Here is a 25,731-nt window from a genome sequence, read left to right as displayed (position 1 = left end):
ACAGAAAAAAAAATTATCTATCTATTGAAAATGTATTTGGACCGTATTTGAATGTATTTGAGAAATACATTATCAGTATGGGCCTATTCCCACCAGAAAAAAAGAAGAAGAAATGGATAACAAGTTTCAAATAAAAAAGAAAATGCTAAAGGTAAATCTTTATTTAATTTCTTTATTTACAAAGATACATTAATCAACATTTCTGTAAGTGCCAGTGTTTGGCGAGATGTTCTAAAACCAATGAACTTGAATAGTCTTGACTTACCAAGTCCAGTTAATGAGATATACAGTGGAAACTTATGAGAAAGTAAGTCACTCATTTTGAGATTAAAAAGTCAAACATTTTAAGTAAAAGATTATGAGATGAAGAGTCAAATTTAGATGGTAGTCAAAATCATTAAATACAAAGTTAAAGTTAAGATAGTAAGTTAAACATTATGAATTAGTCAGTCAACATTTTGAGAAAATTAAGAAAGTAAATATGTTTTTTATTATTTTTATTTTTGTCATGACAAACTTTTCTTTCTTTTTTTACTGGACCAAATGGGTGTTCTGTATATCAGGGCCATTCAAAAATATAATCATCTGTATCATTTTCATTTTTATCTACTTTTTAGTCAACATAACAATAGCAGTCCTATCAGCGGATAGGACTGTAGAAAGTAGAAAGATATCTCAACCTCTACCTAAAGGCCACATTTCCTTTAAAATTAGCTGTGGATTTTCATAGTTCCCAGAGGATGAATCCTGATAGTTTTGGTGAACTACTGATCTTTCTAGTTAGGATTCTTAAATACTTTTCCTGTAGTGCCACCCTCAGGACAAGATTAGCAGCTTCAGTCTTGCTTGTTTACACTGATAATAACATTGCTTATTGAGGTCATGGCTAATCTGCCATTTTATTTGTTTCCATGTCACTGGGTATGGAAAAGTAGCTGGCTTTGATTGTTTTGTTGTGTGCTATAGAGGACTTGTCCTGCTCAGTTGAACTCACTACCGATCCAGAAGAGAGTTGAATGTCCTGTCTTTGTGCTCAGATCAGAGTATGGCATACAGAAAATGTGAGTGAGTGGAAGTGGGGATCTGCATGCATGGGAAATGGTGAGTCCTCATCAGGTACACGGTACCGGCGATTTGTCTGAAGGACACCTTAGCTTTCACCTGCTCATTTTTATGCAACAGTTGTGCATTTCAGTTAACCCACGGTTGCTCAAAGGAAATAAATTGAGGCAAACTGCTATTAGTGAGACACTGTTGTGGTATGAGTCAGTTGTGTGGCAAAAGGAGGCAGTTAATGAAGCCCTGAGTTTAACATTTCTCTCAATGAGGGACTGTGTGTGTGTGTGTGTGTGTGTGTGTGTGTGTGTGTGTGTGTGTGTGTGTGTGTGTGTGTGTGTGTGTGTTTGTGCATAGTAGGTCAAAACATCCCACAGCCTTTTTATCTTTGCCTGTAGTGGAGACATTCACACCAGATCATTAGTTTAAACACACCTTAGGTTCTAGTGCTCTGCTTTGCACCCACGGCTCTGCAAACCTAATCAAACTCTGGTCAAGTCTATGACTCAAGTTTTTTTCTTTCTGATCTGCTTGACAGCGACCTTTGTGTTTATTATTTGCAGATTTTTTCTGTCTTTTTAATGGGATATCATAAAACAGTAAGCTATGATTTTTGTTATTATTTGTTATTTTTTATGTTTTTCAGTTTAGACTACTTCCACTGTACAGTAGGTTTTTTTTATTATATAAAGATATATACAAATATATAATGAGGAAATATGGAATCACTCAGAAATTCTCCACCAAAAGTACACTTTTAAAAACTGAAAAATATTATAACTATACAAACAGTGACCATTTTGTCATCTTACTGTGCCGCCCTCGTTAGTGAATAACGTTATCGAGACATTGGCTTTTTATGACTACACATTTATAACTACCCATGTTATGCCAGGTTTGGTAGTGCCAGTACCAGTAAAAATGTTGACAGCAAAGCTAAACTTGGATGACAAGCTTTTCATATCCAAACCACAGAATCAGTTTTGGGAACTTTCCATCACATTAAAATCACATGGAATACATTTAAGTCCGCTGATTAAATTACTTAGAATGGCTGCCATGGAACTAGTGCTGTGGTAAAGTTTTGTTTGTGAAAAACCCCACATCCAAACGTGTTCCTTCTCACCAGACCACAGCTTTATGTTCACTTTAAAAAAACAAGATTGTTTCATTTCTTTGTCCATTTTGGTGGAGCAGGAAACACCCTCTTATCTGAGCTCCTCCTGACAATAGCAGTGCTGTTTTCCATGTCACTGTGAAGTCAGACCTTCCGACAAACAGCACCGTAGCCATGAGCCAGACAGGTAAGCTGTCCCTTTGCATTATTAGTCTATTTATCCATTACATTATTGATTTGAAATATGAGTCTTGCTGATTTGTGATTGTTTGCAATGCTCAGAGCAACATTTTGATTAGTATTTAATATATATCTTGGGACAATATATAAAAATGTTGTAGTAAAAAAGTTTTGTATACGGCAATGTTACAGCAGCATCAACAGCAACCAGATTTGTGTTACAGTTAAGCCATTTTACTGCATCCTCTACAAACAGTAGGTTACATTTTAAGATGCAACACTGAGAGTGACAGCAAAGAGTACATTTATCTATGTGGGTCAGTTGAAGAAAAGTTTGGAGACTCTTTTGCTATAAATATAACTTAAGCAACATAGATGCAATGTTCAGGTAGGAGGAATATGGAGTTTCTTTCCTAGAATATGTGAATACTTTTTCTTGCAGCTGAGGAGCTGTTAATCATCTATGAATCGGAGGCAGAACAATGGGCCACCTATTTGCATTCAGTCTTCACCGGTCCAATCTCAGAGGCTGGGATCTGCTGCTATGACATCGCCGCAGTGTCCAGCCGGCAGGACGACTTCCTCAGGCTGGCCCATTACACCTGCAAGCTCCTGATCCTTTCCAAGGGCATGCTGGAGGGTCTGTGCCAGAAGCGGCGCTTCTTCCTGGCCCGTGTATTGCGTCCTGCAGCTCATGTGGTGGTGCTGCTGTGTGGGGTGGAGAGTCTGACCCCACTGCTGGAGCTGGTGCCCCTGAACGGTGACGAGTGCCTGAAGGTCTCCAGTGAACAAGATGCTCATGAGTACCTGTCTACTGTGACAGATATTGTGAGAAAAGGTAGGGCATTGGGTCCTAAAAGCTTTTTATTTTGGTGTTTCTGTTGACCACCAAATATCCCTGACCACCTGTGTGTGAAAACATTTTGTCTTGAGCACCATGTGAGAGGATTTTGGCTTTAGATATGATTTAGTATCGGCTGTGCTATAGAAAGCAAGTTAAAAGTGCAAAATAAATGCTCTTTCTTTCACATTATTCCACCTCTACCAACTTCTGCAGAATCAATTAATTTATAGTAAAATCTAATTATTTTCTATAATTATTACAATTTATTGGGGACCTCCTAGGATGCCCACAAATAATCCTGGAGGTCCCTGCCCTGATTTCAGAAACCAGTGAGCTATGAAATCCCTCCTCAGTTTCCCCACAACGCCAATATGTTGTACTTATATTCAATACATTCTAATCTGAAAAGTGTTATTCCAATCCGAATGCTGCAGATTCCAACATTATTATTTCACCCACTGAAACTCTAATATAAGAGCATAATCACCCTCTTCAGCATGCCCTTCCTTCCCCTGCCATGAACGCGAGGGGAAAAGAATGCTCATTATCGGTGAGAAAGCCTGAGCAGCAGCTTGGAAACCTGTTTACTGACTTTTTTCCCCGTAAATTGTGTGTGCTAAAGATTGACGTGCAGTATAACAATACCAGTTGCAGAGACTGCTCTGGTGAAACTGTGTGTATCTCTAGCAAGTCCTCATCGGCCCGGCCAATTATCCTCTGCCTCCTTCACTGTGTTTCCTAATTGCACTATTTGTATAAAATTATAAAGCGGAGGAGGGGGGCTTGTATTTAAACAGGTGTGTGTGCAGGAGGAACATCTGATGCAAATAGCCAGTCTTTCCTCTTCAGCCACCACTGACTACTCTTCGTGAGCCATGCAAATTCAAGTGCACTCTGCATCACTTCATTGCACTGATACAATGAAGTGCTTCAGGCCAGGATCCCACAAACAGTTATATTTTAACCCACAAGTACCTGGCTGCCCTATTCAGGATTATGCTTTTTGTTTGTTAGCACATGCAACAGACAGGGTTTCCATGTAAACAGGTGAAGAAAGTGCACTCCATGACTGGTTTCTCTGGTAACTGCCAAAGAAGTTAAATCAACAGTGATGAAAATGACAAGATCTTTTATATTTCTATTTTCTCTTTGCGTAACTCCAATATATACACTATCGGTCAAAAGTTTGGGGTCACTTAGAAATTTCCATTCCACTCCATTACACACACAGAATACCAGCTGATCTGAGTGGGTGGCTGATCTTTAATGCAATTTCTACATTGCCCATTATCAGCAACCATTCATCATCATCATTTACTAATCTGATATAATTATAAAAGGCTAACGGAGAAAACAGTGGAGAACCCTTTTGCAATTATGTAAGCACATAATGTAATCTGAAAACTGCTATATATATATATATACAAAGTAGTACAGCAAAGGCTGATGGGAATGTCAATAGTTTTGCAGGTATTTAGTCCACTGATTTTTTTGACCTGTTAATGGTGCTCAATAAAAAAAGTTAAGGATTTCACTTTACCCTGACAGGGACATAAATATGTGCATCAAATTGTATAGCAATTGTAAAGCGGTTGTTGGTGATGCTAAAGTAAAAGATTACTAAAGTATGTAGGATCCATCCTCTTGGGACCATAAAAGTCAAATTTCTTGGCAATACATCCTTTAGTTGGCGAGATATTACTGTTTGGACCAACTGACCAACATTGCCATTTTTAGAGCCACGCTGCTAGCATGGCTAAAAATGCCCTTGGACAGCTTATGGTTTCTGAAACCCATTTTGTAGACATCACTGGTGCATAATTAAGTATGAGGTTCAATCTCCCATCTGTTGTAGGTGCGTTAGCCTCAGCGGCAAATGTCAACCCCTTCACACGTAAACTATTAGGATCAGAGCAAAAGGTGGAACAAATGCAGTCAACTGGAGCCCACAGTGTCAGATCCAGCATTGTGGCCGTTCCCTCCAGAGTTCCATGCGGGGTGAGTCACTTGGTTAGTAGTAAGCCATTTCTTTTTTTTTTTAATAAAGCGTCCCTAACACGTACTGCACTGCAGTTTACTGTACTGTCTCTTTGGCAGAGCTCTATGGAAGTGTTCATTCTTTTGAAAAATGAGTCGGCTGGCAGCGACGCTGAGCTGGAGTTCACTGGTGAGAATCAGACGCTGAGACTGAAGCCTGTCTGCTGGAATGAGCGGATCCTATGTGTCAATGCACCAGGTGAACAAAAATAATAACAAAATAATACATGTATGATTAAATTACTTATTACGAAAACATCTTTAGTCACCAATATTCTTTCTTAGCCCTGTCTGCTTACAGTTTCTGTATGTTTTCTATTGCAGATTTTCCAGCAGGATATGTAAGAGTGACTGTGTATAGCAATGGGGTGCCATTGATCAAGACACAGCTGCAGTACTACAGCAACATGGATGAAATAACCTGCCTTCTGGCAAAGGCAGCAGACCCTGTAGATTTCATGTGTCAGGTAAAGCCATTAAAGGGCTGTTTCAAATGAGTATTTACCAGGCAGGGAGGGTCTAATTAATCTTTATAAACAGATGTTTGCATATGAATGCAGATTCTGTAGGCAACGGGACACGATTTTGGTATTGGAAGCATTCTGGTTTCCGTTTGTACTGTAGTCCATTTGTAGTCTGAGTAGTAATTGACCAATCAAGTTTGAGCGGGCTTTGGCTGCATGCAGGTAACTATCCATTTGAAGAGCAAAAGAGGCGGAATGCATTGGCCGAAATGCAATCTCGGAACCCATTGGCCATCATCTGACGACAATTTAGTTTTTTATTAACTTAAAAAAAAAGAAAAAAAATTTGCATTTACATGCAGCTATCTGTTTATAGTGACATCGTCTCTCATCGTCTCTTCCCCTATCCAGAATAGATAGGCAGTGTAGCCAGACCTATCACCAAGACTAGGGACTAACAAATAAATGCTATGGAGTTGCATTATGGAAAATGTAGGATTGAGTGTTTTTCAAGCTACTGCAGTTGCAGACTAGCTGGCAACACAGCCAAACTTTTCAACAGCAACATCGTAATAAAGATGTTCATTCATATTTCTAAACTTTATTCATGTAATGTTACTTTCGGTAAAAAAAAAAGTAAATAGAATATTGTTTGTATAGAACAAGCAGTGAGCATACCTCAAACTTTAAAGTTCTTACACACACATACATATATGTACATATATTACATACATAACTTAAATCAATCATTGATTTAGTAATGTAGGAAACACATTTGAATGCTGTTCTATTCTCTCCTTCCTCAATAAAAGCAACTCTTCTGAGCGTCTGAGGCACTTTGAACGTCGTCTGTTACTTAATGACTCATTGTTATGCAACTCAGTTATAGAAATTAGTCAATTGCTGCCCCAAAAACATTGCTTATAATCGATCCACTTCAAGCCATTAGAAAGACGCAGAAAAACAGAAAATTTATTGAATCAGCGTATTTCTGCTGATGTTTGTCTTGCTGATTGTTTTGTGCCACAAACACTTGATTTGATTAGGTCACTTTTGCTGATGAGGCAAACTTGGGCAATGCCAAAAGAAGAATTTGCCAAGAGAGTTTCAAACTAAAAGTCTGGACTGACACGGCTGGACATGTGCGCGTCGTTATAGACTGTATTTCACCATCAAATCCACAGTCTTTAGGTGCTGCTTGGGTTTGCTCATCAAATTTAACTTTAAGCTGTAAGTATTGTGCTTGTGCTGACTTTCCTTGCCTCAACACATTATTTTAAAATGTGTTCTGCTTGTGAAGTTTCTGTCTCTCTGGATGTCAGGCTCTTCAGGAGTCCTCTGTGGAGAAGCTGGATCAGAAGTTGTCCTCCATGTTGTTGGAGGGCATGCCCACAGGAGGATTTCGGGGACTGCAGTGTGAAAACACACCTGAAAGAGGTACAGCACTGTAGGACTGCTTACTCAGAACTTTACATTGAAAAACATCTGCTGAGTAATCACACTGAAAGAAAAATTCGAACTGGTACAACTTTCTTTAAATTATATCTGGACGTTCAGGGATACATAATCAAATATTTCAAACTATATAGCTGACAGTATATTATATCGCAAATTATTTGTACTTGACAGGAATTCTGTAAAATATATTATTGCAGTATGAATGGCTACAAGGTACTCAAAGCAGAGTAGTTATACTGTATAACTTATACAGTCCCTAATTATGATGAAACACTTACTGCAATCTACCAATAAGTAATTATCATTTACATGTTGTTACAGATGATGCTTAATTGAAATGATGCGTTGTTTTAAATACAAGACATTATAGCATAATTTATGTAAATGCCTTACCACAACAGTTTGCCCATTTAATTCACTCCTTTACCTGCAAACATTATGCAACAATGTGGTTAGAACATAAGTCTCACAGTTGGAATGCATTCCTGTTGCATGATACACATAATCCACCATGAAAAGAAAGCCTTCCACTATTTCTTGGCTCATTATGCAGGAGATTAATGGCTTCATCAGCTACTGAGATTGATCTTTAACTCTGCTAAAAGAGCATAGGGAAATGTTTCCATGACAAACAGGTCAATAAGTGCCTCCAAGCCGTCTTTCTTCGACTCTCCTGATTGTGTTAGATTGCTTACATCAGGGTTCAAGTTATCACCTGCGAAGGAAGTGATTGGTGAGTGGTGAAATAGTTGCTGTAAGAGGAAATAATGTGTACAAATGCTAAATTTTAGGCCTAACTGGACTTGTTAGTACTGTCAGTTTTCATTTTTGACTCAACTGGTAAATATCCACATCAGAGCTTCACCATGCAGATGCACCGTCGCTCCTCCACTTTGCTGCCCAGTATGGATTCAAGAGCGTCTCCAGCCTGCTCCTGCAGTGTCCAGGCGCTGAGCGAGCACTGCACACCGCCAACCGCCATGGACAGACTCCCACCCAGATTGCCAAGAGCCACGGCCATACAGAGCTTCACGTCTTATTAAAGGAAACACTGGTAACTACTTCCATATTGACTATTTGCAACTCTTAAATAGAGTCCCCCCCCCCCCTGGAAAATTTTCACCGCTCCAGATCCTGTTATTTGTCCTTGTAACATTCTAGAAAATATTGTATTAGCTTTATTGAGCATCCATACAATGAAGACCTTTCTCAAAATGTCAATATCTGATGACAGCTTGTCATGTTCATTGCTTTGTGAGCTAATTAAATCCACCCAATGACATTATTTGTCTATTGATTTGTCAGACCTGGCTGGATGCAATGTCACCTCAATGGAATCCCATAGTTTTCGGTTACCTGCTGACAGCTGAGGAAAACAACCCAATGCACCTTGGCTCTTGAGATCTGACAGCCAGGGGATGCAGTGCAGCATTCAGGAATGCTCTTACTTACACCAATACAGCATTAGGACTATGAGTGACTAAGTAGTGCTTGATCAATAATAAACAGAATAGAGAGGATAGAAAGATGGAAAGCAGGGAGAGAGTGACCTGTATGTCAAGGGCGACCTCACTCTCTACTAACTAGTGTCTTTATATCCAGCTCAGGGCACAGTTATAGTGGGTTCATGTCAACGTCCCCCTCCCCTCATCCTGAATATGTTTGGCCAGTGAGGTTCCTAATGAAACAGCCCCACAAAGACGAGAAAGGCTGTGTTTGTTCATGCATGCACAATGACTCAGCGCGCAGGTCGTCAGCATACATTCAGCCACTTAATTCAGCCACTAATGTCGAGATTTTCTTGCATAATGGCTGCCATTTCCCCATGTTAATATGAAGAGCCTCTTCCTGCTCAACCTCCCATTTCATTGTGTAGAGAGTAACACAAGAGCAGCACATTTGCTGCAATACAAATTTAATAGATCCCTTTCATGCATGCACATCCCTTTATTTGATAAATCTAGAGACACAACGATGAAATGTATTTTCCGATGCTAATTTCCTTAGGCAGTGAGGACATTATCATTAAAAGAAAGACATGTCGCGGCCCAGTGGTATAACGTTAGCCAAGATGGCAGGCTGTAAACACCATATCATTTCTAAAGTGTCTTCCAAATACTTAACTACATATCACAGATGCACAGGATCCTTTTTTATGGAAAAAAAGAATAGTGACAGTTCCTCAGATCCTGCCTGTTTGTATTTGAATAGAGCATAAAAGCTACCCTAGCTCTGTACAATGGTTTAAAAAAGTGCAAAAGAAATCCACCTACCAGCACCTCTAAAGCTCACTTTTAAATTAAAACATTACATCTCATTTGTTTAATTCATTCAAATACTGAAATGTAAAATATACATCCATGGCCAGACTATTTCTTCGCCAGGTGCAGTCACTTTCTGGAGTCTTGTTGTCAGCGTGAGGTTGCCAGGCAACCAGGGGAAACGTCACAAAGTTACTGGTATATAACATGTTAATTAATTAGCGTAGACATTATTATTTTTGGACAGAACCAGGCTAACTGTTTCCCCCTGTTTCATTTTTTTATGCTAAGCTAAGCGGCTGCAGGTGCTATAGCTTGCTAACATAAAAACGGCATTTGAATGTATTAGGAGGTTAATGTGGAGCTATTTTTAACTACTTTATATGCTGTTGAGAAGTTTAAAAGTACCTCTGAAATAAGTACCTCGCAATTGCACTCAATTGCAGAACTTGAAAAAGTTTTTCAATGTAATTGTTCAATGTTGTGAGCACAAGCAATTCCATTAACCTCCATTGTTTTGGGGCCACACTTTAAAGCTTGCATCAGCAGTTAAAATCCCCTTTTGAGTTCCATGAATTTGTAGCATCCAGTAGCATAATGCTCTTTCATTCATGAAACGCTCTGCTCTTATCTCCCGTCTTCCCTTATAATACTGACAACTTTTAACTTGATGGCTTGGATCAACCTATAGAGAATTCCCCCTCGAGGGAAATTTAGACATTCCAACAGCTGTTGCAAATGTATCTATCCCCCTAGCAACATTGCTAATTGAGAGTGACTGCAGATGGAGAAAGGTTTGATTAGACTGCTCTAGTGAGTCGAAGTGCCCGCTGTGAATCTGCAGTGAGTCGGCTGAGCTGACAGGGGAGCGGTAGAGTCAAACAGAGGTCTCCCCATGGGGACTTCAACAAGCCTATACATGTAACATAACAGACAGATTCGACATGCACAAGCAACTGACATTTTCGGTTTTCATGGAGGGTAATTAAAAGCTAAAACTATACGCATATTGTGCTTGTGTGGTGCGTTAAAAGAAGTATAAAAGAGGAAGTATGTGGGGTGGGGTTTTGTACTTGCTCCTTTTTTTGCACTGCGGTTTCATTAACTTATCTGCAGTGTTTCCCCCACCTCCAATTAATCAAGCCATGATGCATCAGTGATTTGGGCGTCAGTGTAGCAACACTCTGTCAATAAATCCTAGATGGATGGGTCCCCTGCTTCATACACAGACTGAATCACTCACAGGGCCTGCGTCAGATCCACTAGTCTGCCCTGGCACCACACTTCTTTGTTAATTAGCTGTGAACTGCTCCAGAGGGGAAAACTAAATTATTCAGGGAGAGCATAACTAGAATACAAATATAGAAAATGCTCCACTGTTATCTACCATGGTAATGTCCTCAGACTGCAATATTGTGCCTGATCATCACAATTACTAACACAAACACATTGTCCTTATTTAATATTTTAATTTAGGGTCACAAATTTGGCACTCGGCATTTAGATGGACTCTGCGCCCCTACCAAGATTCCATCATGTGCTCACAGATAGAACAGAGCAGGGCTCGATAAATACAGCTTGCATGTATGGTCCTCCAAAGACTACAAAGAGTTTTTATGTGCTGCATGACGTGTTTGTGTAAAGTAAACTCCTATCCAAATGCAGGAGAGCCAAAGTCTTATTTTTCATGTTATGTTTGTTTGGTTAGTAACCGCACAATCATTAACGGGAAATTCCAGAGATTTGTTTGTCATTTGAATTATAGGGCCATCCGCAGTTAAAAACATCCCTCAGTAGTCTATGTTACGTCTGTATCACAGGACTACTGAAATATGGTTAATGGTTAATTTGGAATTTTCAGCAATGTTTTCGTGGTGGCAATGTGATGTCCACCACTTTGTTCCAGACTAAAATATCTTAACAATTGTCAGATGGATTGGTATTTCAATGTTCTCCAGAAGATTTGGGCCCTATCTTGCACCCGGCGCAGCGCAAAGCCTGACGCAAGTGTCTTTGCTAGTTTAAGACTGGCGCAGTTGTCAATTTCCCGTCCAGCGCATTAGTAATATGCGCCTAGGCTCGTGCACAGCGCGCACACACTATGCTTGTTACACACACCGGAACGCGTAGCAGCACACAAACATGCAGAAGATTAAAAATAAAAATATTACAAGGTGAAATAGTATTATGATATGATCTCCTTGCACACTTTCACTTCACGCACAAGCAGATCAGTTTCTTCTCCTGAAAATCTCTCCTTCCTGCTCAGCAAATCCGCCATCATAATAGCAATGCGCCAAGTTACACAAACACGCCTGGCTTTTAAAGGGAATGGGAGATGACACTCTGATTGGTTTATTGCATGTTACGCCCAAACCTATGATTAATTAAGACACTAATATAGTAAACTACAACCCTTTTGAACCATGCGCCTGGCACACAGACCCTTTTTTCCGCTGTTAAACTAGCAAAAGTGGATTCGTACACACCCTAAATGCACCTGCGCCATGCGCTTAGATCGTTAAAATAGGTCCCAAAGCCTACTGACTTTAGTGATCTTCTGACTTTTCTTGTGCCACCAGGTTGACATTTGTGGTTCAGCTGTGCTTTGTGTTCAGTGCTAATCAGCAAATGCTAGCATGCTAAGATGCTAAAATATTAGTCGGCCTCGGTAACACTCTATCCTGGGAAACAGGGCTCTCAAGTCTCACGCATTCACCATGTTCACACGCTCACACGCCACACCTTTTATTTCTCACGCTGATGAAGGCACAAATGCACTGAAAGCGATAATTGACGCACCTCATTTGATTCTATTGCGCACTGTGTGCATCCGATTAGAATTGCCAACATCGCAGAACCAGCCGTATTTAAGAAAAGGTTGCTATTTAGGCAAAGACTTTCTCCCTTGACAGAGTCGTAAAACTTCCATCACAGGCTATGTGCCCACCGTTGCTGCAGAATTATGAGCATGATTCACACAATCATTAGTCTATATCCTCTACGTTCCACTTCCGGGATTGCTCCGTTGCCGACGGAAATGCTGCCGGATTTCACTCATTTAGGCCGGATAGCCGTCACCTTCCGCTTTGTTTGTGTTGGCATTCTAAACTCTGGTGGATTTATGAGGACTATAGTTAACTGCTCCTCAGATCTCTGCAGGGTAAATCCAGACAGCTAGCTAGACTATCTGTCCAAAGACGAGTGGTAATGTTAGGTGAATTTTCTTAAAATTGTAGGGCACGTTAATAATAAAACACTTATGTTGCATGGCATTATGATTTAGTGACATAGATGCTGAGGCTCAAGTTCTACAATCCACTGCATGTGTACAGTATGTACTTTGAGCACTGCTGTTCAGTGGACTCGTTTGGGGCATATTTATTTTTTTATTTTTGATACATTTGTATTATACCTATATAAAACAATACATGTTGCTAATATTAGATGCTAATAAATCTGGTCTAATGATTCTTATCACAAAAGTTCTGATCAGTCAGGAATAGGCGTGTTTTGAAATATAGCTATTTACAAACTATGTGGGCTAAAACACACAAGAAGCCTAATTATCTTTTACAATAATTCACCACATTTACAATCAGTGAGGAAAACTCATTAAAATATGCAATAATTAAGATCAGTGTATATGATGGAATAGTGCCATTAAAATGTGCCAGAGGCCACCAAATTTGGGCTTTCATGGCCAAAACAAACAATCTGCCATGCATCGAACACTACAGTATTATCCTGAAACCACTGTCAGAAGAGACTCATCATGCTGGCATTAAGAGTCGAGGCTAGCCGGCCTGTGAACTGACCATATCAGCTGTTGAAAACAGATTTACACTCCTTATCTTATACTAGATTCACTTTAAGATTTGTATTCCCTCTACAAAATCATGCCTGCTGTTTTCGTCTGAAGCACTGCTGCTTGGATTGCAGCGGTGAAACTGAATTTGTCTGGAATGCCCGGGGGCTCCTGTAGTTTCAGACATCTGTAAAATGATTTAGCATTCGTGGTTAGTAAATAAATTCCCCTCCCCAGAAATTACCTCTGAAAATACCACACTGTGCTCAAGCACAGCATCCAACTATTATAATTCAATGTTCAAGCTGCGGTGGTAATTAACCCGTCCTTTCTACCTGTTAGGCTTGTTATGAACCTGCGCTGTTAAGTAATGCATTCATGGCAACCAATAAGTAATTTGCAGTAGGCTACTAGGAACAGTGTAATATTGTAATTGAGTCATCATGAGTGGCTGTGTTGCTTGGAAACTGCACACAGAGCATTGCGGGTTATATAGAGGATATTGTGATCAAAGTGAGCTGTATCTCATATATTCTGCAAAGATTTATATAACTGACTGGGCTTTCTGTCATTAATTTCAGAATATATCTTTTAAACTGATAAAAGAATAAAATATAATCATAAGGCATTAGTGTTATAATAGAGTATGCTGTTGCCATAATCTTTTTGAAGGCAAAATCTACAATACAGCTCAGCGTCTGTTTTAATACATAGTAAATACATTTTGATTTAAAATACAAAGTGGTTTGTGCAAATTTGAGAAAATATCTATGTACATCGTCAAACAGGATTTTCTTTTGTTGCTTTTCCCTTTCTTGCTTCCCTGTCAAAATAACTACTCTAAGAAGCAGATTTTCACTGTAAGTTATTTCCAAATGAATGATGCAACTCTTCAGTTCTTCATATCTCTATCAGAAGCTGAACTATGGCAGTAAATTAATATCCGTATCTCAATCTGATCTCAATCTAATTGCGGATCTGTCTAGATATCAAGCCAAGGGTCTTGAATTGCTAACTAAATGATATGTTTGGACTGAAAGGGGAAGATTGTCTGATTTCATAATTACCCTGATCATACCCCTCAGCATGCTATTAGCAAATAGGCCAACTCTGCAGCAGCTTTGCTGTCAGAGGGAAAACTGCTTTCTGCAGTCCTAGCAGATGCGATGAGAAACCTCAATCAAAAATCTCAATCTTTTGTCACATCTGACATGCAAACACTGAAAATTAAACCATGGCTTTCAGGAAGCTATGAGCCTATATTGTGACAGAGCTTAAAATAGGCTTAGTCATATTTGCTTTTATGTTTTATTATTGTGCCTTGGAAGGAGGATACAGGTGAGAAAATGAGCCAACAGGAAGGATGTAGTGAGCCAGCCAAAGAGAGATTCATATTCATACAAAAATCAACCTGTTTTGTATCAAGATTTGTCAAACATGCATGAATACTGAGAAAAAAATCCACTCTTACATAGTAAACCCCTGGTTTCAATATAACAGATAAAACATTTCTTCCCTTGAATTCTAAATTGCCTCTATTGAGCTGCTTCTTTGTGGTTTGAATGGGGCATAACACACATCTCTTCACGCTCTGTTGTTGCAGAATACGTTCAACTCAGGCAAGGACAATGGTGATGCCAGTGTGTACGAAATGATGTGCGCTGCAGGTGAGTGAAGGACTGATGGGAAGTGGAAGGAGGACAAAAGAAAGCCGGTAATGGAATTGTTTTTTTTCTCCCAGCACATCATTATGCTGGGTTGCTGTTCATTTCCGACCACTGAATATTTTCCCCTTGCTGATGGGCACAGCATGTAGCAATGCTTCCGATTAGCTGTGAAATGATGGTAGCAAAAGCAACATGCAGAACTTCATCATGACACTCAGGCAATAGTGCAGTAAACACTTTGTGCACTAGGGACTCCTTCCACCAAACATGAACAGACAGAACAACGAGGAGGGGATGAAGAGGGGGAGGAGGAGGATATCTATGCACCACTGAGGGTGAATGATGAATATGACACCATCCTGAACTCAACAAAAGCAGTGGTTATTGCCAATCGCCCGCCAGCACCCACACCACGGCCTGAGAGCACCCAAGGGATGGAGAGCGGAACCCCTTACATCACCCAAGGTAATTTATGACCCTTTTGTTGCATCCTTTACTCCCTTTTTTTCCAAAGCACAGACATGATAGAGCTGATTTGGAGTAAAAACAACAGTTATGCACAGTATTGAAAGGGAGTTTGGGAGATCATGTGGGAGGGAGGAAAAGCCTGGAATGTGCAATTGTCAGTGGAGTGCTGCTGAATAGAGCCGAGATGCTTTTTGCAATGCAGTTTGTTTTGATCCCATAAACCACACGAACATGGTCGCTCCCTCCACTGCAAAACACAAAAGTGCTGAAAGAGAAAGCCCCGTTTACCTGCATCCAGAGCCCACAGTCCCTAACTGTTCAATTTCGGCTGCGTGAATATTTCATGTAGATGAAACATTCAAAAATGACTGTATTATTAAGGCTTTTAAATCATTAAAGTGGCTGTGATTTCTCTTTTTCATCTTGCAAATGCAAACATGCACACATTCATCCACAATTAATTGTTATTCCCACCGATAATATTACACTGGTCCTTTGCTAACCATCACTTGCGCATTCAAAGCACACACAAATGATTATAAGTGTGCAACAGGCGCCCATCTCCATTATGCAGCTTTTTATTGAGCTTGCTTGTATCCAGTAAGCTAAGTCTCTGCCCAATGGGACCTACAAAGCAAAAAAAGAAATTGAGTGCACCACTGAACTCTCTGCATCCTAACCATCCCCTCACTAACAGAGAGGGAACCACCGGGCTGCCATCTGCAACCAATCTTGGCCAGACCAAGGCCAAGTCAGCCAGAATAAGTCATTACACATGTTTTCCATCGTCCTTGTCCCCAGAGCGCACAAGAGAAAGGAGAGGGATTTTGAGGTTTCCATCTATTGAGACAGTGGAGCTTCAAAACCACACAAGGATCACATTTTGCTCCTCACTCCCACTGCCGCAGTAAAAGATGTGAGAGGAGAGATGAGGCTTGGTGGAGGATTAGGCGAGGAGCCAGTTATTGGAGACCACTGCACAAGTGGAAATAATGAGGAGTTTTCTTTTGTTAGCAGCAGCGTCTCGAGCTCAATGACACTGAAATGCTATAATGTAAATGAAATCCAATCTTATGGAGTGGAATTAATATGCATGTAAACTACATGGATAGAAATGTAAAGCAAGGCAAAGCTACAGTCATGTGGATCTGCCCCTGAGCTGTACTCCACTCACAATTTTATTTTGAGTTAAGCCATAAAGCCAGGCTTGTATTATGAGCAAGCTGTGTTTGAACATGAAGTGGAAAAGAGAGACGCTGTCATGGAGGAAATGGTCAGAGGTGGGATTATCTTGCAGGGTGTGGATGTTGAATTTCAATCCAGTGTTGGTCACACAGCCACAGCTCCACTGCCTCTGACAGCTAAACAGTGTAGCCTTTCATTCTGAGCCCTCACTACCAAACCAAAAGCATCATTCATGGTGTTTAATTCAATCCAGAGCTGAATGTGTACAATATGTCTTTCTCTGAGAGAAACACAGATTTAAGCTCTGCCAAACCCAACCAGGATAGCTGTTATTCTACAGATATTTAGATTCAATTATATTGGATTTTTCTGAAACATTAATTGGATGTTGGTTTCTTCAGGCTATTCATCTTTAGCTTTCCAGTCAATAGGTTGTTTGTAAGTTTAGGGTATGGTGCCATCTTGTGGAGGAATTGTAAAAATGCAAGAGCAATAGGCTATTTAATGTTATTGTAAACTCCTCTGTGTTTACAGTGTTCCAGAAGAAGAAGAAGACACCACAGCACGACGCTGATCTGTATTCACTTCCCACTAAACAAGGTGAGTGTCAGGTGATGTGATCTCACTAGAAAAAAGGTTGATTAACTAATGTCACACACATCACTCCAGCCATTTAGTATTGCACTTCCATATAGTTGGAGAATTCACAAGAGACAGATTACAAAAAGAATGATCGATACCAAAGTAGCAGAGGCCGACATATCTCGACTTTTAGTCCCTAGAATGGATATAGCTTCAAAATTGCTCAATAGCATCTAACCTAACCCTAGTCTGGCTCAACGGATGTAGAGTGCTGTGATAAAGCGTGTTATCCCTGAGGAATAAAAAATACAAACATGCCAAAGTGTTTTTTCCCCTATCCCAGAATAGATAGGCAGTACAGCCAGACCCTACTGCGGAGCTGACACAGTGCTGTGGAGATAGGTCTGGCAATACAAGACTACCCTAACCCCTCAACAGTAACTGAAATAACCACTCATTACAACCAAGTTATGCAGAGGAGCATCTCTGAATGCACAGCACGTTGAACCTTGAAGCAGATGGGCTGCAGCAGCAGAAGACCACGCCAGGTGCCACTCCTGTCAGCTAAGAACAGGAAACTGAGGCTACAACTGACACGAGCTCTCCAGAATTGGACAATAGAAGACTGGGAAAATGTAGCCTGGTCTGATGACTCTCAAATTTTGCTGCAACATTCAGATGGTTGGGTCAGAATTTGGCATAAATAACATAAAAGCATGCATCCATCCTGCCTTGTATCACCAGTTCATTTTTCCTGGCACACTTTGGGCCCCTCAGTACCAATTGAGCATAATTTAAATGCCACAGCCTACGTTAAGTATTGTTGTTGACCATGTCCATCCCTTTTCTTAATGAGCACAGTGCACCCATCTTCTAATGGCTACTTCCAGCAGGATAATGCGCCATGTGACATGTCACAAAGCTCAAATCACCTCAAACTGGTGTCTTGAACATGGAGTTCACTGTCCTCAAATGGCCTCCACAGTCCCCAGATTTCAATCCAATAGAGCACCTTTGGGATGTGGTGGAACGGGAGATGTACATCATGGATGTGCAGCTGATAAATCTGCAGCAACTGCGTGATACTATCATATCATGTATGGACCCATATCTCAGAGGAATGTTTTCAGCACCTTGTTGAATTTATGTCACAAAGACTTAAGGCAGTTCTGAAGGCAAAGGGGAGTCCAACTCGGTACTAGCAAGAGGCAGTGGACTTATAATAAATGCCTTTAGATGATACAGTAGAGAAGCGGACAGGAAATAGACATGCAACAAAAGGTCCCAGTCAGAACCAAACTGGGGACATTGCAAAAATCTTAACCGGTAGGCCACCAGGATGCCATTATTTTCTCAGACTTGAGAGTTTCCATCTGCATATTAATGCACTGAAGCTTTAATTATCACTCTGCTCTAGTCTGGGTGGTCTGGCTTTATCAATCATTCACAAAAAGACAGATGCAGCCATCAATTCTGGAGCAAAAATAACAAAATGTGAGGTACACTCTGGCCCCTTCAGCTACAATAGGCAGTTGTCATTTATTTCTGCTTTCACTGTCTCCATTTTCTTGTCTTTATTTCCCCTTTCTGGGCAGAATTTGTATTATTACTTTGGGATCTGCAGATTGTAATTTTTAACTCATAACAGCAGGACAGTTACTGTGCCAATGGTTTACATAGTACACATAGTACAATAGTAATAGTTAAGTTAAGTAATAGTAGTTAATGTAGTTAACATTCTTAGATCATTTGTGGTGCTTTGTTAAATTAATTACAATTGTAGTGATCACCATGGGGAAATAAGTTATTGCGGCAGTAACGGGCGCACAAACCCAAAAGCAATAAAAAAGAAGGATTTAAACACATTTGGGTGCCATGATCATGAAATCATAGTGTGAAAGAGCTGCTGCTGCTATTGAACACCTATGAAGATACAAAGCCATTTTCCTGCTTTGCTGTACTGTTGGTGACACTGAGTGACAGGTCCAAAGATCATCACAGTCACCCACAAAATGACTTTACCATCTTCATGACTCACTGACATTACAGATGTGCTGAGCAAAATCACATTACCAACCAATCCCCTCTATGAATGCCATCTGGAGTGGCTTTATACCCTGTCTTGTCTTATTTCCGTCACAGAAATTAACAGTTTAATGTATGACGTTGGTGATGAAATCCAGCTTGTTAACGTGCCCTCACATGTGTGGTGATTATTCTGTGTTTTTTCTTCACTTTTTGGTCCGATTTATTTCAGATGTTTTTATTGAGTTGTTGTTCATTGCAGCACACGGGCGAGAAAACAGCATCTCTTGCACCTATGATACCTTTGTGCCAAACCAGATAAACGGTCTCCAGCAGCTCATTGAGCTCCAGCAGAGGGTGAAGGCAGGTTCACTCACTGTGGACGGGGCCCTGGAGCGCTTCAGTGACTGGCAGCGGGTTCAGAAGGGCATGGATGGCGTCCAGCAGGTAGGACTATCACACACTGTGATCGCACTCACACTGGACTTGGAAGGAAAAAAGCATGCAGGACCAAAATCTAATAAAACTAGAACCATCTGTTGCTCAAGCTATGCCAAGATGCAAAACAATCTACTCAAAGTAGAGCATGAAGGTACAAGAAAGCATATACCTTAGAGGAAAGAAAATGGCTATTTATTAAAACATCTAGCTGCTTTATAGAGCCCCTATTGTGGTTTTTGGGATTTCCCTGTCTTTCAGTGTGTTATGTCGTTGTCTTGTGTATGTAATACATGTATAAAGTTAAAAAACAAACACATTTCACTCCAAATGGAGCTTTATCTCCCACATACAGCACTTTTTCTCAACTGCCTGCAACGCCTTGTCCACATTCCTGATTGAAATTCCTCAATTAGTGATGTCACTGATTGAGAATGCCAGCCCAGCTTTTCATATGTGCTGCCCATAAGTGCTGCCTTAGCACCTATGGTGGCCTGTGTGACCAATCACAACAGAGAGGGGCCAGCCAAGCGCTGCGGTCGAAAAGTAAAAAAAAAAAGATCTCCTAAGTCTTTTACCAACCACTTTTCCTTAACCTTGGTTGCTCAGGCTCACTTTCCTGCCTACTCATATTTATCTACATGAATCCCGATTATTGTATTAAAATAATTGTTAAGATAAGCAGAACGTATTAGGCCTACGAATCTATTGTACATATTATATGTTATATAGAAAGAAATACATTATTAATGAGGACAATATTCTCTAAACTGTAAACAGAGCAGAGCTGTCCGCTGTTGCTGTGCACATTTACGCACGAGGACAGCAGTCAACAGCGTTACTTCATTGATTATTCCAGAAGCTAAAAGTTGAGTTGTGCCTTCTCTGTCAAGTTTATAATTACTGTTTTTAGTTTTGCTGTTTAAATGTCCCACGTTATCAGCTGCAGTGACATTACTGCGTGCTTGGAAAGGTTTACAGTTACTGAAAGCAGCCTCTCTAATCATCTAAGTAAATCTTTAAAGAAAGCACTCATAAATCAATACAATATATCATTTAAAAAGCAATAGCCTACAGGGACTGAATAGGGGGAGTGAAAATAATTTATTTGGCTGGGTGTGGGTGGATGATTTAAGGTAATTGATTCGGATACCGTCAGAGCTGATCTGTGCATTCTCACATAATATTCCTACTTTCACACATGGTCAAAATAATGTAGCCATATCTGTAGTGACTTTCAACAAAACATATATTGAAAAAAGCCACTGAGGGGCGAACAATTGTGTTGTGTAACTTTGGATTTAGCGATCCATTCATTCACAGTTCTGTATGCATGCTCACTATAATTGCTATGCGTCAGAGACGAGAGTAAAGTTCTCGCATTAATCAGTTTATTAAACCAATCAAACAGTGGTATAAAGTACATTATCATAATTATATGATGGGTTGCAATGTCCCACAGAAAATACAATGTACGCACGGTGTGTACAGGATTATGGCTGCCGGCACCACTGCGCACCTTAACTATTCTGATTATGAACAGCCAAATGGTGATGCGTTGCTTTAAATTTTGCTGCTGCAAGGACTTGTGGGATGGCATTATGTCCTGTCCTTTCACAAAGGATGGTCCAGTGTATCCTATGCTAAAGGAGATGATAAAGGAAGCATTAAAGCACCTTTTCTTTATCACTTAGACAATTCAAACGGCTCTTATCATGGCAGCCACTTAACTACTTCTGGGTCATTTCACTCCGTTAGGAACGGAGGAAGCATAATTGACTATTCGATCGCAGCCCGAGTGTTTCAGGCAGATGAGCTGCAGCAATGGGCAGTATGAGAAACGCATGTTTTTTGAACACCAAAGAGGTAAACGTATTCTAGTACACCCCAAGAGTACAAATAGGACGCTGAAAAGGAGTATAATAGGGGCTCTTTAAAAACAAGATCAATCTAAAAGTAGGCCAGTATATAAACAAAGTGGCTAATTAGGGGAATGAGGGACAGGTATGCAGGCAAGGGACGATCAGGTGGTTGGGGAATGGTGGGAAGAGCTGAGGACAACTGCTGGGTGTGGAGGGAATGACAGGAGTTGTTAGAACAGTCAGATATGGCTAATGGCACAAAAAGGTACAAAAATAAACTTAACAGTGCTTGTGAATTTGCATTTAAGTCCTGGGCTTCCAGCTGTCCTAATAGGCCTTTTTTTAATGGAACACTTTTGTAACATCACAGTAAGAAAAACACAGGTGTGAATAGTAAAATGAATGATGGCTGAATTCCATTTAGCTGCTCCATTGTTAAGGTTATTGGTATGACAAGTCAAATCTTTTGGCTGGGAAGAAGGTGTCAAAGGTTGAGGCTTTTATGCTTGTAAAAGAAGCAGTCTAATATCTTTTTTTTAATCATACTTTTATCAGTGTATTGGTATTTTACTGCTGTAGATGGTAGAGGTGAGATTTTCACTACTTTATGTCTTTGGTAGTTTATTCCAATTTGGTCCAGATATCTAAAACGCAACAAGGAGCCCCAACTAGACATGCGTCACAAGCCAGACATCACTGGTTTCATCTTTAACACAACTTAATAGCTTATTACACTTGTGGACTCATTCAATCTGACTCAGTCTGTAACTGGTCCCACACACAAACATGGTCATACACTTAATCTTGTTTTATCATTAGGTTTTCCTGTTTTAAATATCGAGCTGGATGTTGCTAGTCTATCTGACCATAAACCTGTGATTTGTTAATGCATCACTTTATTTATTTATTAATCTACACCCGAGCACTGAACCCGTCCACTGCTAGGCAATTTTCTGATGCTTTCATAGCTTGTCCTTTTGCTAGTCCTACAGAGATAACCTCCGCCTCTCTGTCTACAGATGAGCTAGTTACTCGGTTTAATACCACTGTCACAGATGTTCGTGATATTGTTGCCCCTTTTAAACTGAAGCGACCCAAAGTCAAAGCCCAACCTTGGCTTAACGGTGAGACTCGTGCCCTTAGACAAAAGTGTAGAAAAGCAGAGAGGAAATGGAAAAAAGATAAACTGCAAGTGTCCTATGAGATACTGAGAGATCACCAGGTATCCTACCAACGCCTTGTCAAAGCTTTATATATTGCTAATCTCCTTACCCTTCATCATTCCTCCAGGAACCTAAGATCGTCTAATCAGTTCCTTTTAGCTATTCCACAGTCTCGGATGAAAACAAAGGGTGATTGTGCCTTCTCTGTTGTGGCCCCGAGACTCTGGAACAAACTTCCCATTCATATTAGGTCCTCCTCTACTGCCAAGATCTTTAAGTCTCGTCTTAAAACACATTTTAATTCTTTGGCGTATGATTTAGTTTAGGGACATTTGTATAGAAGTGTGTTGTTTGTATGATGTCCATTGTGTCTATATTGTTATTGTCTTCCTTTGTTTTTATAACATAATATAACTTTGTACAGCACCTTCTTCAGCCTAGGTTGGTTTTAAATGTGCTCTATGAATAAATTGACTTGTCTTGACTTGACATGTGAAATCGGAAAAGTAACAAGTTATTATAGCTGTTATACAAAAGTAGTGGAGTAAAATGCACAATATTCCCTCTGAAAGGAAATACTCAATTAAAATACAAGTATGTCAAAATTGTACATCAGTACAGTATTTGAGTAAATGTACTTGTCACCACCGAGTGAGTCTATTGATCAAAAACATCGGTGGAATTACCTTCACTCTTTCATGCTGCTGTGGTTGCTGCATATTTTAGACATTATTTGCAGACAGTCAGTTTTCCAGCCGACCTCCATGAAGGTACCAAAAGATTAATGCCTGAGCTAGCAAATATGCGATTTGTTCCTTTTCTCAGCTTGTGGAAACGAAAGACAGCTTTATGGAAATCTCATAACTTGTAAATAAATGGCAATTTTCTGTGTGTCGGTCTAATATTCAAGCACTGATCTTGACTCTGCAGGAAAAGTTGAGTCAGCTCAGAGCCAGTATCGTCAACAACAGAGAGGATGATGACAGTGTCTATGGTAAATATTCCTCCATCCTGGATATGAGGGTTAAGCTTTGCTGTCATCACAGAGAGGCTCCACAGAGCTCAGCTTTCCTGGAATTTCAACTTTAAAATAAATAGTATACAGTGCAGTTAAAGTTGGAGCGAGTAGACACCTTACAAATGACTGTATCAAACTGTGTACTATAAATGACTTAGAAACTCTTCTCTCCCCCCAGATAAAATCAACATCGTTCATCACATGCCAAGTGAGTCTTTAAAAACGTATCTCAGTGTGCATAGAGAAACCCTGTGTTAGCATGCCTTTGTAGTTTCTCTAGTCCCAGTTGCAGTGGTGGGGAATTAATCCTCTGGGAAGTGTTATTTAATCAAATCCCCAGTGCCCTGTTTTGATGAAGTGAGTTTCACTTGCACTAAATGGGAGTCTTTTATTTTCTTTTACTGAGCATATCTCTGTTTAGCTGAGCATATTGAATTATTTCCCTCCAGGTGTTACAGTGAGTGAAAGTCGAAGAGGAAGCAAAGCAGTGGAGTCAGATTTTTACAGCAAGCCATTTAAAGGACAGCATGTGAGTTTACTTTACTTGACAAAGGAAAGCTTGGCAGAAGTTAGCATATATGTGTTGATATAACGTTTACATGATATTTGATCATGATATGTTATTGGAGTTGACATTTCAGTAAGCGAACATAAAGGCCAAACACACCTGTAACAAGCATCCCTCTGACTTGTTTTGCAGTCAGGTTTCTTCTCCAAAGCTGACAAACGGTGAAGGTAAGACATCAATCAATCAATCTAATCTAGTTTTCTATTAATCATTTCTACTGAACTTACTTTTCAGATCTATTCAAGCCCATCAATTGTGTCACATTTTCCATATTTACAGGCACCATCAGTCTACAAAGACTCTATTCTTCCACCAATTATATCCGGTTTAATCTGTTTGAATACATAGTCTGTCATTTTTATTGTATATGTCAAAGTAATAACAAGTGAAATTACTGATTTTTTAAATGTATATCCTACTGCTTGCCTAGCTTTAATTGCCTATTATAAGATATTATGGAAGCACATTCTGGTTTAAGTAAAAAAGTATCACAAATATAATGTATAATATGTCTAATTCTACTTTTGAAAAAAATCTACATAATCAGTATCATTTTATCTTCATTTTGTGTCTCTCATGAAAGTTTCTATGTCAACAACTACCATGTTAATTCTGAAAAGTAAACTACTCATATTAAAGCTATTTCTTGTACATTGAACACTATTGGCAATACTGAAATTGTAATACATTCATAAATCTTTCACACAGTGAAAAAATTAAAGTAATCAACATCTAAAAAGTGTAATAGCTTTCCATGGGTCTGTGTTCCAGGGAAAGGGAATTAATTTCTTGGCCTGAAAAGCCTTTACATCTTTACCTCTAGAGGGCGCTGTATCACTAAATATATTCATCACACTCACTGTGTGAAGCAACCAAAGACATCTGGCAAGCCCAGAAGCACCTGCTGACCTCCTGATGGCTTAAAGGCAAGCTATGGTATAAAAAACAAAAAAAACAAAAAGTATCCATACATGTTTATGAATGTGAACGGAATGTTAAAATACTCATGCAGCAGATGAGAACAGCAATGCAGTGCTTCTCACTGTGTCTGGTTACAAACAGGAAACGTGTTTAGTCTTGGTTTGCATCAGCCCGAGACATGTCAAATCGAGTCTACTAGTTAGGTATGATTGAAATAAAATGAAAGGACTATTATGACTCAGCTCACTGGGGTGAATAGAAATGTCCACAGAAGGGGTGCTGTAACAGCAAGTGTGTGTACAATTAAAGGTCAAAGGCTTAACTTTCCTGGAAAAACTCATTCTGTTCCGCCGCTGTATAGTGCAAGCATCTGTGTGTGACAAACAGCTTTACAATCACTTGATAAATAAAGCTTAAAGAGGCCTTCTTAAATCGCATTCGTTGAATTTCGGAATAATAAACATTTCCTCTATATACTTGTCAAAAATCAGAATTTGCTGTGATTTACAAAACTATTCAAGAGTTGGCACAAATGCACACGGTCTGTCTCACACACACAGATACCAGTTTGTTGGTACAGCCCAGCCCGGGCCTGAATGAATGAATAAG

At 39.8% G+C, this 25,731-nt stretch overlaps 1 protein-coding gene across 5 annotated transcripts; it reads left to right on the top strand.

Annotated features, from left to right (window-relative positions):
* Window positions 1-986: 986 nt before the first annotated feature.
* On the top strand, window positions 987-25,061 carry LOC116039942 (B-cell scaffold protein with ankyrin repeats). Of its 5 annotated transcripts, none has more exons than XM_031285150.2 (17): window positions 987-1,101; window positions 2,254-2,360; window positions 2,796-3,191; window positions 5,053-5,195; window positions 5,295-5,433; window positions 5,559-5,701; window positions 7,021-7,135; window positions 8,014-8,210; window positions 14,829-14,892; window positions 15,142-15,357; window positions 17,080-17,145; window positions 19,415-19,599; window positions 23,546-23,609; window positions 23,812-23,841; window positions 24,083-24,162; window positions 24,334-24,368; window positions 24,436-25,059. In XM_031285150.2, the coding sequence occupies exons 2-16, from the start codon at window positions 2,348-2,350 to the stop codon at window positions 24,364-24,366; spliced, it is 1,884 nt and encodes a 627-aa protein (XP_031141010.1). In that variant the 5' UTR covers window positions 987-1,101; window positions 2,254-2,347; the 3' UTR covers window positions 24,367-24,368; window positions 24,436-25,059. The 5 variants fall into 5 exon arrangements, with proteins under 5 accessions (XP_031141010.1, XP_031141008.1, XP_031141012.1 ...); XM_031285148.2 differs by having other exon boundaries at window positions 24,481-25,057; XM_031285149.2 differs by lacking the exon at window positions 987-1,101 and adding an exon at window positions 1,537-1,655 and having other exon boundaries at window positions 24,481-25,057.
* Window positions 25,062-25,731: the final 670 nt, after the last annotated feature.

The sequence above is a fragment of the Sander lucioperca genome, chromosome 17, assembly GCF_008315115.2.
Source record: "Sander lucioperca isolate FBNREF2018 chromosome 17, SLUC_FBN_1.2, whole genome shotgun sequence".
Lineage (NCBI taxonomy): Eukaryota > Metazoa > Chordata > Actinopteri > Perciformes > Percidae > Sander > Sander lucioperca.
This window is presented reverse-complemented; position numbering and strand designations above follow the sequence as displayed.

Bases quoted from the DNA above. Each gene is read 5' to 3' on its own strand.
- LOC116039942 (XM_031285150.2), top strand. The intron at 3,192-5,052 runs GTAGGGCATTGG...CATCTGTTGTAG, and splicing joins GACAGATATTGTGAGAAAAG to GTGCGTTAGCCTCAGCGGCA. The intron at 5,702-7,020 runs GTAAAGCCATTA...TCTGGATGTCAG, and splicing joins CTGTAGATTTCATGTGTCAG to GCTCTTCAGGAGTCCTCTGT.